Raw genomic sequence first — 19,659 nt, forward strand, 5'->3', positions numbered from 1 at the left:
AATCGTAAACAAGGATAAAAGTCACGCGTCGTGTCTCTCAATATCATTCTCTTTCAAGGAAAGCAATAAGGTACAATAACTCTTGATCAAATAGCATAATATAAATCATCATTGTGTATAAAGGGTGGAAGGTAACTCCGCCGAAAAAACTTTGGGAGGTAATTCCTTCTATGAAATGAAAGAAAAAAATTCTAATAAACATGAGTCGAAAAATGTCTCATTTCAGAATTATGAATTGCCAAAAATTCGAAAAATCACGTTTTCAAACTCCCTGCCTTAGAAAATATTGAACCTATCCCAAACGGTTTCAAAAAATTACACAGGAACTAGTATGCAGTCTATCTAAATATCCATATTTTACCATCCTCCGTAATCGGCGAAACGAAGTGTGAAAAGCAAGTTGATGTATAGGGATACTCCTTTAAGTACTAATGGTGCGTTCGTTTCGCTGGTACCGGTGAATTCTGAAACATGGATATTTAGATTGATCGCATACTAATTCCTGTGTAATTCCTTAAACTGCATGGTATAGGTCGTATAGTTTCTAAGCCAGGGCGTTTTGAAACGTGATTTTTCGAATATTCGGCGGTTCATAACTGAAAGGAGACGTTTTTCGACTTACGTTTATTAGAACTTTTTTCTTTCATTTCATATAAGGAATCACCTCCGAAAGTTTTTTAGAGTTACCTTTTACCCTGTATATATTACCTTAAAATATTTTATTTAAAAAAAGAAATGAGATACAGGGTGACTCAATAAAACATTTCACATTTTAAAGTCTTAAGAAAATAAAAAGTACTGTAGATAGATACTTGTTTATTTAAAAATATAAAAAAAGCGTTGAAAACAGTTTGTAGTGACTTTGTTCTGATTTAAATTACTCTGTCCTGTTGTGTGTTGAAGTGACACAATTTTTGAAAATGTAATTATTGTCAATCAGGGTTGGTAAAAAGCATGGTTTTTATAGAAAAAAAAAACAAAAATACGTTTTTTTTTGTTTAAACCAGGTTTTTTTGGTTTAAATAATTTGCTCTATATATTCATGTCATATATATGGACAGAAATAAGTCTGTTTCGCCTTGATGTTATTATGCAACAACTGGGTTATGCTAGAAGGGGTCACATAAGCTTAAAGCGGAATAAAAACAGCTTCTCGAGTTACATCCGAGAGAAATTGTCCTTCATTTGAACTCGGAACCAGGACTAATTGGCCACAAATGCGATACGTCTGCCGACTCACTCACGAAGGAATCCTGATAAAAATACGTTGTACTGATCTTTACATGCTTCTTAATATAACTGTCAAGAGTCATTTCACAAGGACAAAAAGATAAACAGTTGCACAAGTGAAACCATTATACAGAATTACATATGGACAATTTCAAAGTACTACGGAGTACAGAAGAATTAATTTAGTTCAAGTTAGTTAACAACGACTTTTATTGGTCCAAATTAAAGAAATACGACTTAATTTGCATATCAGTAAGAAAAGTGAATAAAGATACGAATTATTTGAGTCCACTTTGGCTCAGACTCATTTATACCAAAGATACTTCTCATTTCACTAAATGCCTCTCGTGGGGTCTGTATGACCCCCTCCCCCACACACACAAAGTACGGAATTTTGATGTATTTTATCAATATTAAACATTGAAACGAAACAATATTTAGAATTTTTCTTTGATTGCAATTACATAACAATAATAACAACTACAAAAAATCACAAAACAAACATTTATAAACTTATATTAAAAAAAAGTTGCTTTTGTAGTATAATCTTTTTGAGTAATGAATGGGGAATTTAGGTCTGAATATAATACGAATAATATACGTGAGTGAAACGTGATAACTCACAAATGTGTGTTCATCAAGATTTTACAAACACTTACACTTTTACGAACATTTTTCGTTTTTTTTTTTTGGTTTAAACCAACCAACCGTGTTGTCAATCATACTTAATAAAACCTTCCTCTTTTTTTATGTCAGTGGAAGGGTAAGAGGAATGGGAATCGAAGCTTTCACTCACCACATTCCTGTCATTTCCAGTAGTCATTATTATTTGGCCAGTAGCTTAGAGTCGATTTGCTTTTTTTTTCTTTCTTTCTTTCTTTTTTCTTTCTTTCTTTCTTTTTTCTTTCTTTCTTTCTTTTTTTTTTTTTCAAAAGCATCAGTTCTGTGATAACAGTGCAAAGAGCTTTTCGCTGAAAGTTTATTCCACGTAAGGAGAATCTTTCTGATTTCTGAAGACTCTTGCAATGGGTCGAGAATTTCCGAACAGTGGGTTCAGCGTTGAGAAAAAATTCATCTGACTGACCTAAAGTTGCTCGTATGTGAGAATATTGAGACTATGAGATAGTCTGTTTTTCAGTCCCCAAAATGTTGCCAGAATGAGTTTCAAGAGGTCCTGCACTTTTATTCAAACTGTTTTCAATATCTTTTTTTATTTCTTAATAAATAACACCCTATCTGCAATACTTTTTGTTTTATTAGCATTTAAAATAATGGAGGTTTTTATTGGGTCACCCTGTGGTATATACTCACGATAAAAATCTGAATATTTTAGAATTGGTCTTGCTATATGGATTAAACCTTCCCACCTAATAATATGCGGCTGACATTAACAATACACCGACATTACTTTACTTTGGAATAATGAGTTGAGAAGAGACCCTCCCTAAAGACCCGAGAAGTTCCTGTGGAACTTTATCACCAGTAAGGAGTAAAATCGTAATCATTGTTGTAATTTTAAACTAACGTACTAAATACGGAAAATGTATCTTCTTGATTGTACTTTGTGTAGGTGTATGTAATTTCGTATAAATACATGTAATATTCACTATTAAAAAACTAATTAAACATTTTTTTATATAAGAAATAGGCGAGGTTAGTACAAAGTATGAGGCAACACCTCCGGAAAACCTATCGAATGAAAAGTCTGAAAAGGAAACTGATGATTCGTCGAAGAAACCGATTGAAGACAAAGAAGCAGCTGAGCAGAATCTACAAAACAGTAAGTCTTTATGAAAGTAGTTTTTTTTTTTTTTTTAATTCTTTGCATAAGAAATACAAAAATTTTCGCAATATAGAAATAAGTGCATTGAATTAATCTGTCCGACACCGGAAGATAGACATGACTTTGGAAGTCCAAAGTCCTTTCATTTCTGAATACCGGGTACGTTAAACTCGATTAATAAAGGAAATCTAGGAAATTCGATCTCCTTTGGAGAAGTAATAACACTTACAAGTAGGAAATTTAACTTAATTTCTGTAGCAATTAACTTTTCCTTATTCTTTTATTTTATTCCATTAATATTTTGTATATTGTTATTTTATAATTTAGTATGTTTATGTATTTTTTATGTATATGCTTTAATATATTTGATACATCCAATATATTAAAATTTCTTCTTTCTTTAAATAAATAAAAATAAATTCACTCTTCAAAACTTATTATAATTTAGTGGGTGTAGAATTTTGTGATGAAGCTAACTATTGATATTTCAACACACTTAAGAATAAAAGCTTTGCAAGTTCATGATTTAAAATCGTCCGATTTCATTTATTTATTTATTTTGGTAGTTGGCTTCTTACATATCAATAACCTAAGAAACATAACTAGTAATATCCTGATCGATAGGATCAGGATATTACAAGTTATGTTTCTTAGGTCTTGTAATAATATCCTTGTAATATTTTTGCGCTTATAATCCTGATGTAAGTAATACACTTAATACTTTTTTTAAAAAAAAGACCATTTTATCTAATGTGTCATCTAAAAACTGAAAAATAAATAAAATATTATTTCTGGTAATTGCACACCTAGCAATAATGATTTTATGAACATAGAATATCTGCATTGGCAGTTACGGATAATTTTCCAAAATAATCGTCAGGGATCTCTAGAATTACTTATTTCGCCAAGTAAAATCAAACATGAAGACAACCGAATCGCAACCATTTTGATAGATGCGTTTCTTTCTTAATTACTATTTCTTCATACTTTTTTAGGCTTCAGATTCTCTGAAGGAAGGAAAACATAATGCTTGCTAAGATTGACTTACATTAATGTATATTTTTTAAGGGAATGCTAAGAGAAACATGGCGTCGTATGTGTGTATCTAAAAAAAATGTAGCTGATGATAATATATTATGTGTATTTTTTAAATCTCTTATTTTGAAATAAATTTTGAAGTCTTTTTTTTAGAGTAATTATTAACTGTTGGCTTAATTTCTTTGAGAAGTTTCAATTTTTAAGTACAACAACAACAACAACAACAACAACAACTACTACTACTACTACTACTACTACTACTACTACTACTACTACTACTACTACTACTACTATTACTACTACTTTTACTAATACTACTGCTATTACTACTACTGTTATTACTACTACTATTATTACTACTACTACTACTATTACTACTACTTTTACTAATACTACTGCTATTACTACTACTGTTATTACTACTACTATTATTACTACTACTACTACTATTACTAATACTACTATTACTACTACAGCCGCTATTACTACTACTATTACTACTACTATTACTACTACTACTACTACTACTACTAGTAGTAGTAGTAGTAGTACTGCTATTAAATTATTCCTTGAAGTAAAAATTCCTTAATTGGACATTCCTAGTATATACGTATATAACTTCTGGCTAAAGGAGTTTATATATATGAAATAATATCTGTGTAACTTCTTTTAATTTATTGCAATGCGTCGTTGTATATTAGTTATTTTGACCTTTCGTAATTTTATTATGGATAATTAAAAGTAAAAATACACTTTTAGACTTATATGTTTCTGTGGTAACCCATCTTTACCTTTTATCTTTTTATTTCTTTGTTTCTTGGTAATATTGCATTGCAAACTGGCTTCATAACTTAGCACTAAATTAGATGGGTTTCACGTTTATTTCAAACCATCGTTAGAGAATTAAGTAAATTTTTGCGTAGTTATATCGCTTCTTTAATGAAAATCAGTAAATAATTCAGTACAAAGTAAAAATTCCGTATCTCTTTTCGAGGTAATAAATATTTGCCTACTTAGTAAACTTCAGAAACAAAAAGGATGAGGAGGAAGATAGGAAAAAATATTTAAAATTATGAGACAAACTCACCTAAAATGAGAAATAAAATGTTAATTAATAAACTACAAGGAAGACAAGATTCTATTTAAAGGTAATAATAATAAATATTCTTAAATTCAATAAAGATCTGCTTGTCATGATAATTTTCTTCTTGTAGAATGTGCCCGTTGTAATGCCTCGCTAAAAGATGTTCCGTTTGTTTGCCAAAGATGTATTGATGAGCGTTGGGACGACAAAAGATATTACTGTGGTCGTAACTGTCAAGGTAGGCAAGTATTTTGGATACTTATTTTTCGATTTGTATGTTTTGGGGCTTTAGAAATAATTTGTTGTATAATAACATGGTTCATTTATTTTGTATATCAATTATTCATATTTTCACCAAGGCCATATTAAAATAGATGTGGACACTTAGACTCATTGTGAAGCTGTTTCTTATCAATGAGATACAGTGTGAGCAAATTTCAAGATTTTTTTACATAGTAAATGAATTATAAATCCAAGACTTGTGTTTTTATATTGTATCAGTAAAATTCGGTGTTACTTCAAATCATTTATGTTTTTATATTTAATACTCTTTCATACTAAGTGATATGTTAGAGCAATGGAGTTGGTCACATTGTCGTGTGATCTTGGCAACAGTGTACTCATTATTCCTTAGTCGATAGTTGATGTTCAACCTTGTTGTAATTTATTTGTTGTTGGGTCTACAATGTAACTTACTTTTAAAGTTAAACTTGAATTTTGAAACTGACTTTTCCGCCGCCAACTGCCTACTGTATATAAGGAGCTGTGGATGTAGAAGTCCATTAAAAAGTAAGGGTACATAATAAGAAAGCAATACTAATGGATTCCACGAATATTATCTCTTTGATAAAAATTTCCCTATGTAACGCAAAGAGTGAAAACGTAACTGACTATACCGGGACTCGAATCTGAGACTTCCGACATATCCTGCCTAGGTCAAAACCCCCACACTCAAGAAATGTCAAAACGCCCACACAATCGGTCATAGCTCCCACACAAATGGACAAAACAGCCACACATAGCAACGGTCATAATCCCTACATAAATGGACAAAACTCCCACTCAAATGGTAAAACTCCCACATGCAGAAATTGTCACAACTGCCACACAAATGGACAAAACCCCCACACAATCGGACAAATCCCCCACACTCTGAAATGACCGTGATTGCATGTCTTTGTTGCGGCTCTTTATGACGCCCACTTTAGTGTTTCTGTCATTAGAAAACAGTGCAAGAAGAATAGTTGCAACATCAGTTTAAGTGGAATAAAAAATATTATTAAAAGTACAAGGGCAAGACATGCAACCAGGATCATTTCAGAGTGTGGGAGATTTGTCCGATTGTGTGGGGGTTTTGTCCATTTGTGTGGCAGTTGTGACAATTTCTGCATGTGAGAGTTTTGTCCATTTGTGTGGGGATTTTGTCCATTTATGTGGGGATTGTGACCGTTGCTATGTGTGGGAGTTTTGTCCATTTGTGTGGGAGTTATGACCGTTGGAGGTTATGACCGATTACCAGTGTGGGAGGTTTTGGCTGTGGGAGTTATGACCGTTCGTGCATTTGGGAGATTTGTCCGTTTGTGTGGGAGTTATGACCGATTGTGTGGGCGTTTTGACATTTCTTGAGTGTGGGAGTTGGCTGTGGGGGTTATGACCGTTCGTATATTTGGGAGATTTGTCCATTTGTGTGGGGGTTATGACCGTTTGTGTGGGCGTTTTGACATTTCTTGAGTGTGGGGGTTTTGGCTGTGGGAGTTTTGACCTGTTCCCATTCTGCCGATACGTTAATCACTACGCTACTCAGTCCTTTTCCCAGAACAGCCTCTCGTTCTCCAAGTCGGTGCTCTCATCTCGAACCACGTGGGTTGTACCACAAGCCCCCTGTTGTGATTGGACAGTCCTGTGTCCATATACCGAGCACTTAATGACGGTTGTCATTTCATATAGACTAATAAAAGAAGGATACAACCGATTTTTTTAATTTTACAAACCAAATCCTCTATAAGTGGAATTCTAATGCAAAAAAGATTAACGAACTAACGAACTCTGGGAAGCGAACTAGGTGTGGCTTAGTGGTTAACTCATCGCCACGGTATGCCAGAGGTCCCGGGGATCGAGTATCAGTCTAGTCAATCACATTTTCACTCTTTGCGTTAGAATTCGCACCTATAGAGGAGTTGGTATGTAAAATAAAAACATTCTGTGTTTCATTCTTTCAATGGTATGTAGTTCGTAAAACAGTTTAAAGTGCTAAAATACGAGGGCCATCCGGAAAGTGGTACCCGTTTGCGCCGCACGAAGCGCTGACGACTCGGGGAGCCGCTGGGCAAGGTCAGACCGCGTCAGTGGCTTGTCTGCGTGCTCTGTGCGAGGTTGCGTGACGCTAGCAGTGCCTGTGTTGTGTCTGTGCTCATTTATAATGATTAAACGAATTGAGAACCCCGCCAGTTGTGAAGTGAGGGCCGTGATTAAACTTTTTAATTCACGAAACGTTCGACCTTGTGAAATTCATCGCCAATTAAAGGAGGTGTATGGAAACAGTGTGATGGACGAGTCGTCTGTTCGGCGCTGGTGTCGCAACTTCAACCTGGGGAGGGGGAGTACACACGACGAGGAGCGTTCAGGGAGACCATCTAACATTACAGACGAACTGCAGAGGTCAGTAGACGAATGCGTGAGGAACGATCGGCGCGTCACAATTGATGAACTCTGTGAACATTTTCCTAATGTGTCTCGAACAATTGTTCATGAAATTGCCAAAGACCATCTGCGTGACTACATATCTCAATGCGCTGGCGGCGGAGGACTACGACGCTGGAATACAAAAACTCGTCACACGGTATGACAAATGCCTCAATTTGCTTGGTGATTATGTGGAGAAGTAGTGTAAAGTATGCTCTTTCCAATAAAAATGTGTATATTTGTTAATATGTACTACTGTATCTTTATTGCACAAACGGGTACCACTTTCCGGATGGACCTCGTACATTACAGTAAAGAGACTGTTTCACTGTATAAAACAATGACAAATATATGAATATCAGTTATAATCTGATATATTACTTTTTCGCAATAAACGTAACTGCTCCATTATTTACCGATCTTAAAAGATTGTTTTCTTGCACTTCACCAACCTGGTATAGTGCCTTCAATAAGAACTCTTAAGCAGCTTCTTATTTAGCAATGCATTATTTGATCCTGCCGTCATCACCTTATCTTCTTACACAAACTTGACGTTCGGTAGAAGTAGTTGAATGTGTATCTGTTGGTGAATACATAGTGGTTATTAAACAAATCAACTTATAAATACAATTATGAACAATAATTAAGTTTCTTTCACATACTCTCAAGAGTTAAACTAAATTTTACCTTGATATATAACTTCATTGACCTTATAGCTATTTATTCTCTTAACCTGTATAAAATTATTTGGTCTTTACACCTAATATTCTGCTCTCTATTGTGTGATTTCAGCAAAAGACTGGAAATATCGTCACCGAAGGCAGCATAAACGAAGAGACTAGATCCAGGAAATGGTAATATTTTATATAGTACTACCTATTTTTACTGAAATTATACAATACCACATTTTACAACTTTTCTGAACAATTGGACATAAAGCCACTAAATTTAATGTATGATGTATATTTGATACAAATATTGCATTCATTTGTAAGATTTTAGATACTTCCGATTTGAAGTGTTGGGGCAAGGGGTGGTTTTAATTTTATTACTCTTTTCTATAAAAGTTGCACATAAAACCAAGAAAGTTGCTGTATTCGTGCCTTTCAATGCGTAGAATATAAATATCTTATTTCCATGTCCAAATTTCAAAATTCCACAACAAGGCGTGGAAATGGAAGAATAAATGGATTTTGCATGTTTCTCTAAATCGTGTTATATAAGATAGGTTCATAGAAAATATTTGAAAGGTGTGTATATATGAACTCCTTTTCCTCCTTGTGATGCATATTTGAATTGACATGTAATGATAAAAACTAGATCAATCCAATTGTTAACTACGTTGAACAATTCATTGTAAACAGTTCGGCCATTTTGTCATATTCTTCATTTTATGACTACAAAATAGGAAATTAAAATATTTTTTAAAAAATCACCTTTTAGAAGCAGAATTTTCGAAATTCCTGGGATACGTGTCCCAATTATTTTGTAATAAAGAGTTCATATACCGATTTTCATGACAATTATTGACAATTATAATTTTTAAAACTGTAGTAACTTTGTAATTTCTCTACTTCATAGTAATTAGTTTTAAATATATTCATATGGAATTTTTAAGTGCTCATTTCGTACTGTTGTTAATAAACCGAGAATTGGAATTACATAGTCCGTAAAATAAGCCTTTGTTTTTACAACGAAAAATAAAAACTTAAAGTCACACAAATTTCTTCATTTTTAAAAACGTAAATTGTCCATTGTTAAAATTTGCGTTAGTCATTTCAATCCAAAATAGGAGAGCGTAGCAAAATAAATATTTCTGGGCCAGTGCTATGAAGTTATTATATTATGAAAATTTCTATTTTCCGAAATGAGATATACAGAGGTCACGTATTTCAAATGTCACAACGTCGAACAATTCCGTAATAATTGTTAAGTATTCCAGTTTTTCCAGGTCCTAATGATCTATTTTCCGAAAAGTAAACTTGAATCTCGCATTGTGAAAGCTCATTGAGGCGCTGTCTTTACACATGTAATATAATGCCAAAATGTATGAGGTGTAATTCTACGGCCAGTCTCACTGAAACATTATTCAGTTCTACGGCCATTACAGTGTGTTCACGAAAACGTAATAGACACCGAAACGGAAACATCAGAGTTTCCAGGAAACCCTCATCATCGAACTTTAACTGAATGTAAGGTCGTAAGAAATCGTTTGTCACGAAGGAACGTAAGCTATTTTTCGTTGTGAAGACAAGTAAACTTCCCGCAAACCTATGCTACATTTTATAAATTTATTTCGATAAAGGAGCAAATGCTACGCAGATTAGGAAAAGTAATTTAATATCGAAAATGAAGATAGAAAGAATCTTTTTTAACCATTAAATATAAAGTCGGAAGATATTTTCTATAAGGTTTCTTTTGGATACATAGAATAGAAATACGTAGATTTGACATTACTTGTTCGAAGTCACGGAATTTCCGTCGTAGGAGTGAAGTAGAGAAATTTAACACCATGTACCATGCTTGTTCTGAACCGCTGATATAGAGATTTAGTTGCATGAATTTTGGAAGTTACATCCCAAAGACCTGGAAAAACTGGAATACTTAACAATTATTACGGAATTGTTCGACGTTGTGACATTTGAAATACGTGACCTCTGTATATCTCATTCATTTGCGCAAACTGCGTATGGCAGACAGGGCGTGTTCTTTTGAACTCCTGGATATAGTGCCGACTTTAGAGTTGAGATTACCATACCTGTAGTGAATTTTCTGACTTATTTTTTCAAGCTGGAATTCAGAGAGTTTCATAAGTTTAAGGTATTTTCAGTGCCGTAACTAAGAGCCCACAGTGCGGGGGGGGGGGGGGGGTGCACAGCAAAACCGAACCCCATTTAGATTTTAAAGATTAACTGTATGATGTTACGATATTAAAATCCACTTTTCACGTTTCATATTAATTCGCACTTTTTCCTCAATATTGTTCTAGTCAATTAAAAGGGAAGAGGGGAGTACTGAAATAATAAAAGATTTCACAATCTTATATATAAAAACGAATGTTAGTTTGTTTGTCCGGTTTATAAATCCATCATTGGCTTGCCATACTTGTAAGTAACTGTATTAAAAGCAAAAAAGTGTGCAAAAGAAAGTAAACTAGTTATAATTTTTTCCTTATAGGGAGGAGGAGGGTTCAAAAAGAAAGATGGGATTTTTAATTGATGCCAAAAATAGTGTATTTCAAGAGCACCTCATATTAGGAAAATGAAATTTAATATGCATATGTAAACTCATTTTTAAAAACAAGTTGACACAGACATTTGACACTTTTTATTATTATTATTATTATTATTATTATTATTATTATTATTATTATTATTATTATTATTATTATTATTATTATTATTAAGAAATTGCCTGGGTAAGACATCCCAAGTACTCTTAGGAACTGGAAACGGGTAACATGTAAAAATAATCGAAAACTACCAGTATTAGCGTCGAATCTATAGTTTTCGGGGTCATTCAGATGAATACTGGCACTGCCGATGACGTGTAGGACCCAAGTTCAGATTCAGACAACATGGGAGATGAGAAGGGGTGAAAACTAAAATGTCAAAAATGACCGAGATTAGTATCTAATCCATAGTTTTCGGGGTCACTTAGCTTATTCGTGTCAGTCCAGGTACGTAGCCACGATTTCGTAATGGGAAGGGGGAGGTTCATGACATGAAATACTGTGATTATCACACCAGGGGCTCGATCAATAACACTAAACTATTTTACTGGTAACGTATATGCGTTTGTTACGACAATAAAATGAGGATATGTTCGTAAATATTTTAATAACAAACTATAAAGAAATCTCGAGTAAAATAAAAAAAAAAAGTATTGGAAAAAAATTACAATATCTACGTTCCTTCCTCTGTTCATTCAAATATAACAGGTCTTCCTTTGATTATGACCTCAATTATTATAAAAAGGACATAACTACTGTTATGAAGAGAACATAACCAATATTGTCTTGTACAATATTTTACAATATCTGCGTTCCTTTCTCTGTTGAATCAAATGTTAACAGAACTTTCTTTACACATAACTTTTTGTTTTTATTCCGTCAACTACTGTCTGTTCCAAATGACAAATTAAAGGAGCAGTAGAAAACTGTTTCTGAAATAAAATGTTTGAAACTGCAGAGAAGCGATGACGAAAAATTATGATAATATATGCCCACAGTATTATAGAACGGCACTATGTCTTCGAAAGCTTGAAATTTCCCTGACTAATAGCAGAAATTCTGAGAATTCCGTAACTTTTCTAGAAATTTCAAATCCCATGACTTTTCCAGGGCATCCCGCTCATTTGCCACCATGTATTGCAAGTAATTTGGCTAATGCGTTCCTCGTAAGGCCGGAGTGGAGAGAAAACAGTGAGAAGGACACATGCGTTTCCTCATCACCATCCCGTTTCCTCCACACAAAGTTCCTAATAAGAAAGAGTAACCAAACGCTTGCTGTAGCTTTCTATTTTTAACGCTAATTTTTCTTTTTCTGTTTTTTTTCTTTATTCATCCTTTTTTTCATTTCTGGTTTCGAAGGGGGGGTCCGGACCCCCCCCCCCTCTGGCTACGTGTTTGTGTCAGTCCGATGACGTTTAAGCCCAAGTTTAGTTAAGAACGTGCATGTCAGCTGCCTCGGGAATTAATAGAGACAACTTCAAAGGCTTTGGTTATTGTTATTTATTCTACTCAGTTCTGTATTTTTAAATGTTGTGCACTCTTTCCGTGTGAAGTCGGCTTTTTCTGCTAATATTCATTAATTTTAACCTGAAAGTAAATTACATTTCTTTCCTTGTTTGGTAACAGAATAAAATCAAGCTGGTCATAATAATAATAATAATACACTATTGTACGGTAGTTCCACTTAACAGAACCCTGATTAACGGAATTTCCGGGTTAACTGAATAAAGAAGCCTATACTAGTGTAGACTTTTACAGGGCTCATTGTGAGTCACTTTTTAAACTAAAAGTTACTTTTTTTTCAAGTTCGTCACAAAAAGTTACTTTTTGTTTCAAATTTGTCACTAAAAGTTACTTTTTGAGGAGGTAAAATGACTTTTTCGTGTGATTTGTGCTTTGCATTGGCAGTTTTCTAAGAAAAATATAAAAATAAATGTAAAAAGACATAAACTTGTTACTCATTACTCTTCTGAAAGCTTCAGTACTTGCTGCCACATGTGAAACAGTCAGCTTTATTTTCACTTCGACTTTTATTCTTTCTAAATAAAGCACAGTGGATGGTTGGTGGATGCTTAAGCTCTAATGGTGGAGCTGAGAACCCTTCTGTGTCTATTCTTTCTTCTATCATAATAGTCTTTTAGTTTTCTCTCGTAATAGTTAACGCACCGCTCAATGTTGTGTGTGTGTGTTTGTGTGGTTCATCACGTTCGTCTTGTGTTATGCTTCTTGTATGTTCCTCTTAAGAGTAGGTAATGAATTTTAATATTTCATGGCTTTGAGAACTCTCAATGCTAAGTTAAATATAATGTTTGGGATGAAGAAATTCGGAGATAGACCAGAACTAGTTTCACTTACTCAGAAGCTTCTTACATCTGCTAAGTCTGCTTACCGTAAGTACTAAGCATACTTAGAAAACCTAAGATAGGAGGAAGCTCAAAAAGAAGTAAAGAAGAAAAGATTAAAAAAAACAACAAACAAAGAGAGAGGTAATGGAGAAATTGACAAAGGAAAAAAGGGGCATGATGAGATTTTGATCACTTTTTCGTGTGCTTTTGGTCACTTTTCCGTGTGCTTTTGGTCACTTTTCAACTATTTACAAGAGACCAGACCACTATGAGCCCTGCTTTTATTTACAAACATCAACAATGTATACAATATTTGTTTTAAACTAACATTTATTTATCAAAGAGTAAGTTCATTATTACGATGCGTGGGATACACTCCCTCATCCCTATCCGTTTGTAGCAAATGTACTGCAAAGGGTCAAGAGACAGCTGCCAATTGAGATTTGTATACAGATATACAGCATATATAAAATGAACCTTTTATTCCGGTGCAACCGAATCAATCGAAGAATGATTCATATAATTCTTGAAAAACTAACAAGTTGAGTAGTACGAACCATTACAACGTTTGGTGGACTCGTTGTCTTACTTTGTCGCATTTCAAAAGATATTAAGACACAGACTCTCTTTTGGCTGTAAGTCGTAGTGGCAAAATTTATCATCTAGGAGCTGTACACTAAAGACACATAGAAGAAAAAATACAGAGGATGAAGACTTGAAACTTATTTTTTAAAAAAAAGCCTGTATTGCTAGTAGATTAGTGGTAAATAGTAAGGTAATGTTTCAAGTGTCTGTAAGCCTAATCAGTTTTGTGCATTGTTTCTTTCATCGTAATTTGACTTTATTTTGCATTGCGATGAAATGTTATTTTGGCGGAAGTAATATTATCTTGTTTTCAATTTTCAGGAATATTGAGTTTTCGTCGGTGATGGAATTCTATAATAGACAATAAAATGTGGTTAAGGTATTACGCTTACTGGATTCAACTGTAAGCAATGGGTAACTTACTGTGATAAATGTTATGAAAAATTACTTTAGCTCAAAGGAAAGATGAATATACATATAATATTCTTTTTATGAAACAAGTTATACGTATTTAAGAATTTTAGTATATATTTGAGAATTTGAGACAGTTATAAACTCAAAGCTGTAGACTAGAAATATTGCTTTGAAAATTTAAGCAATTCTTTTGTTTCGTACACATTACTAGTTGAAAAATAAAATAAAAAAGAATTCCGTGACATGAAGAAATATGTTCTCTGCATGTTTGAACTGCGTATGTGGCAGTTATTATCAAGGATATAAGAACAAAAGAAAAATATAGTAAGGAAAAACTGTATGTAAGTGAAGGATTTTTACATTATATTCATGCCTTCTTTGTCACGGTGAAATTAGGGCTCATATAGCCGTGTCTTGAATCGTTTAAATTTTGAATAGATTTCCATAGTTAATCATTAAGAGTCTTCATCCCGGCGAAATTAAAATGCCGCTAATTTTACAGTAATTATGTGATATCTTCAAATAGATAAAAGATAATTGAAATATGGAACAAGAGCGCCCTAGACAATATTATTTTGCATGAGGTACCGTTACCACAAGTCACCTAGTAGCTTTCCGTTTTCAGCCGTTTAGAAACGCGAAAATAAATGCCGATTTTCAAAATGGCTCGAAATCGAAAGCAGATAAGTGAGTCGTGATAACGGTTTCTCATGTAAAATAATATTGTCTAGGGCGCTCTTGTTCCACATTTCGATTATCTTTTATCTATTTGAAGATATCACATAATTACTGTAAAATTAGCGGTATTTTAATTTCGCCGGGATGAAGACTCTTAAAATGTGAGGATTATGATTTTACTCATTCCTTTGACATGGTTGGTTAATATTCCTTGGTATGTAAACACACTTACATAATGTATACGTGAAGTAATGGTGACGAGCTTTGGAACAGAGTTTAATGAAGACAGAATTAACTAACAAATCTATAGAAACTCTGTTCTTTTTCAGTAAAATCTGTAAATATTTGTGGTTACTTTGGAGATATCAACACAATAATGCAGGTTTTCCATAACTGGCTGGTCCCTCGAATATCTAGGAACAGAAGTTTTTCACTGCTCCATTCTCGCGGGTAATCCATATTTTGTAATCGCAACAAAATGCACTGATACAATTACACATAAATTGAAGGAAAATTAGTGGTTAAAATCTGGTAAAGGTGGTATTTGGGTTATGCATTCTTTTCAGACAACATATCATTTAGAATAAGTCTGGTTTCCTCATCAGCTGAATGTGGAAGGTTGCTTTGTTAAACAAACGATGGTACTCGCACTTCACAAACCATCCCCTTTAGCCTAGCCAGTATAAGCGTGGGACGTAAAACTTACAAGATTTCATTTCATTTTTTTTTCTCACATCACAAATGTAATTGATGCAAACTTTGTGGTTCACAAAATACCCTAAAATATTCTTCTGAGTCGTGAACATAGTGACAGACTCGATTGATGCGGCTATTGGTCTTGTACTCAAATGAATCCGCTTTTCACAATTTCGTTCGTATACTAAAGACGTGTGAACTATATTTTTCAGTTCCGTCTGTTAATTTCTGTGCATCTGTATTAGAAAAGTGGAACTGTTTTCAATCGTACCATCATTTTACAAACCCACCCGGTGTGAAATTATTAGCGAGCAATCTGAGAAGTAATGGCAAAGGAATTAGGAAAATAAATCTGACACTTCGTGATACCCGATCAAGAGATACTGTTCATATAAATTAATGTATTAAAATTGTAAAAAGAATGTCGATAGTGTTCATTCTTAAGTTTATAAATTAGAGGCATGCTTTGTACGTGCTTAGTGTAAAATGAGGTTCTAGATACTATCACTTGATAATGTGTACAAAATTTAAGAACAACATCGTAACTGATGGTGCTTGAATTTATTCTAATAGATCTTTCTTCCCAGTGAAAGATCATATATTTTTCTTAATGTTATAAACAACTCAACAGCAGGTACTTACAACAAAGCCCTTTTTTTAATGAAAAAATAAATTAAAAAGTATTGCTATTGATAAACAAGAATATGTTTTACTTTATATAAGAAAATTATAGATAATCTGTGAGTTCAAGGAAACTTTAAATAATATTCCATTATATCATTCTTTACTTAATGTGCTTATTATTAGTGTTGTTGTCTAAAAATATGGTGCTAGTCTAAAATATTTGCATTAGGCTGAGGGAAACCGATATGCCGATTGCACAATACCCTTCAGGCTCGAGTGTCAAAGCTGTCGGATAGGTCTTTTGGCCAAGGGCCGTTGTGCCATTCAGTTTAGTTTATATAGTATGATGCTTAATAAAGTTTGTAAATAAATCAAATGAGCGCTGTTGAGTTCCTATAGTAATATGCTAGCTTCAACGAAGTCATTATTTTGTGATATTATGTAATGTGTTTATATAATTAACATGTGTATTGAGTTTATGCACTGCCATCATAATGTTATAAACATCTCGAGGCTGTGTTAAATGTTAGAGAAAGATTACTACTAATCTAACAAAAAAGATTTCTTAAATGTGATATTTTTAATGTTGCAAGTAGTGGAGATTTTTGAAGAGTATTCTGGTATTTCATTTCCAAGTCCAATGTTGTAGAAAGTGTGTAATGTAGTTATAAACTTAATACCTGTGAATTACAAGTACTACTGTAAAGATTTAGCCAATAATTTTGTATCCATACATAATACTATTGTTGTTCGATAAAAGCAGTTTTGTAAACACGTGGATTACCAAGTACACGTTATTTTGTAGGAGAGACATAACAAAGACTTGAACTCCCATCTTTAAGCTCCCATTCCCTTATTCTTATGAAAAAGTTGCAGCATAGAAGCGGACTTTTTTTTTTTTTTTTTTTTTTTTTTTACTTCGCAGTCGTTCTTCCATACCTCCGTACTATAAAAGTATAATTTTATTCCAAAGAAATGTATTAGATAACATCATTGATCATAAAATAGTAAAAGAAAATAATTTCATTCAGTTCAAATGGATATGTTGAATTTTCACAACCAACAGTAGTGCAACATCAATATATAAGTTTTAGTCGCCCCTTTTAGTCTTGAAACCAGTCTTCGGAATTAAAATAATCCAGTCATACGATGATTGTTTTAGATAAACTTGTAGCCACAATAAGACAAAAGTGCAACTGAGCACATTCAGAATTTTTAATTGTATTCGGTTCTGAAACGTCCGAATTTTGACGTAATTACGGTACCATATCCAGCTATTGAGTTTACTGTTCGCAAATAGAATATATTGAACCTCTACTAAGGCTTTTCAACAGCTAATATTTAAATATTTTTTTAGCCTATTTACAATTGAATGACCACCGTGATAATCTAGGGAAAAACAGAACATCAATCAATCAACACAGACTATTTAATTTCAGGGTTCATACAAATCAAAATACTTTAGAACCTGTTAACCAATTTAAAATAACAACTCCCAACAGTAGAATTGATAAGTATTGCGTTGTTAACAGATAAATATGGATGCAATATTTTAGAAGACAATTGTTTGATAAAAATAATTGAAGTGATTTGAGCTAAATAAACCAGCAAGCGAAAAAATTTTGAATAAAATTAAGGGAGCAAAATTATGCCTACAGGAACAAATGGAAAGCTTATGAAAGCGAACTACTTGTTTAAGCTACTGTACAGTATAATTAATGTATCAAGGCAATAGTACTTGGCACGTTTCTTCTCGTATCGTTCCCAGTCCAATCCGCTTTTTGTCAGCGGAAACGAAATGTTTTGCAGCAGAACAAACACAGACTAAGGCGAACCGAACCATTAAATGTAATCTCAGATCCACTGTCTCCTCATTTTCCAACATTAGGCGTAAATATAAATTTTGGAGGTGGTTTTGTTTCAAATTTAAAAATTATTTTTCTTCAGTACCTACAAAGAAGAATAAGCTATTTACACCATGAAACGTATAGTAAGCAGTATTATTAATAACATAAAAAAAAAAAGTGTTCTAAAATGCTACATTTTTCTCTGTAACTTAATGTTATGCGTACAAATACTTTTCATGTGAACAAATGTAAAGATATTGAGCTAGTCGCTATGGAAAATTTTGTCTTCAGCTGAATTATGATTGATGTGGGAGAATCACGCGATATGGTTGATTGTATTCATAGTTCGAAAATTATCCAGTAAACTATATTATTCGATTTTTAGGTTTTGGAAGGTATTGAAGAACTATTGTAAACCTAACAGAATAAGATTGTTATTTTTATATAGTAAGTTGTAATTTTAATCGGTAAAAAGTGTAGAAAGTTTTACTATAAAAATGTATTATTTGAAATTGTATTTTCTATGTATACCGGTATATACAAGGTGCGAATGTTGTTATGTGCATTGGAGATGTCCGCGTAATTATTTGTACCTAATTAAAGTATGAAAGGAAGATTGATTCCGTATGTTTAAGACGGAAAGTATCCTTAGCTAAATTACTATATTATTAGTATACTGATGTGACTAATAATTTGAGATAGTATTCTTAGTCATAATTAAAGAAAATAGTACTGATGACCATATTAAACAGTAATTTTAAATCTTATGCAAAGTGTGATCTATTGTTGGCATACATTAAAAAAAAAAAAAAAAAAAAAAAAACGCTAAGATTTGGAAGCACACGCTTTCTTTTAACATTTTATATTCCTTTTTAAATTTACACAGAACATACTGCGCCAGCTTTCGTAGAAAGTTTCCTAGCTTCATGAAATTTTTAATTCGCACCCTGGAAATATAGGTCATATAGTTATAAGATCCCATATTTCCTGTTACGGGGTAGCACTTCCCACTTAGTATATTTCAGTTTTAGCACAGTGTGTTTAGGTATCATGTATCTAACCATTAAATGGTAATTCTTAAAGACCATTTACAGTTTTTCGCTTTTTTTGTGTGGTAGCATTTTGTAAATAAAACAATAAATAATTTTAGATCTCATTTGTTTGTCAAGTCCCTTCTTTATTTGTTTCAAGAATGAAATAAAACAGAAATTTAAAGTTGTTGTGTTATCGTATTCCCGAGCTAAGTGGCATTGAAACCATTCTAGAACCTGTAATAGATAAAATAATTTCTGATCCAAATGTATTCAATTGATAGATGATTTCAAAGGCAACTTACGTCACAAGCAGTAGTGTCAAAACTTGTGTTTAAAAGCAGCCTATACACTACGTGGTTTATTTTTATTTATTTTTTTTTTCAATCA

At 33.0% G+C, this 19,659-nt stretch overlaps 1 protein-coding gene across 2 annotated transcripts in view; it reads left to right on the forward strand.

Moving 5' to 3' along the window:
• LOC145675990 (uncharacterized) overlaps nt 1–19,387 on the forward strand; it is a 179,991-nt gene extending 160,604 nt beyond the window's left edge. For both annotated transcript variants that reach the window (XM_081746822.1, XM_081746823.1), the window contains exons 25-28: nt 2,873–3,010; nt 5,266–5,373; nt 8,610–8,671; nt 14,301–19,387. In XM_081746822.1, the coding sequence (XP_081602948.1) occupies nt 2,873–3,010; nt 5,266–5,373; nt 8,610–8,659 (296 nt within the window). In that variant the 3' untranslated portion in view covers nt 8,660–8,671; nt 14,301–19,387. The remainder of the gene's footprint in view (nt 1–2,872; nt 3,011–5,265; nt 5,374–8,609; nt 8,672–14,300) is intronic.
• The last annotated feature ends 272 nt before the right edge of the window (nt 19,388–19,659 follow it).

The sequence above is a fragment of the Thermobia domestica genome, chromosome 18, assembly GCF_964235325.1.
Source record: "Thermobia domestica chromosome 18, izTheDome1.hap1.1, whole genome shotgun sequence".
Classification (NCBI taxonomy): domain Eukaryota; kingdom Metazoa; phylum Arthropoda; class Insecta; order Zygentoma; family Lepismatidae; genus Thermobia; species Thermobia domestica.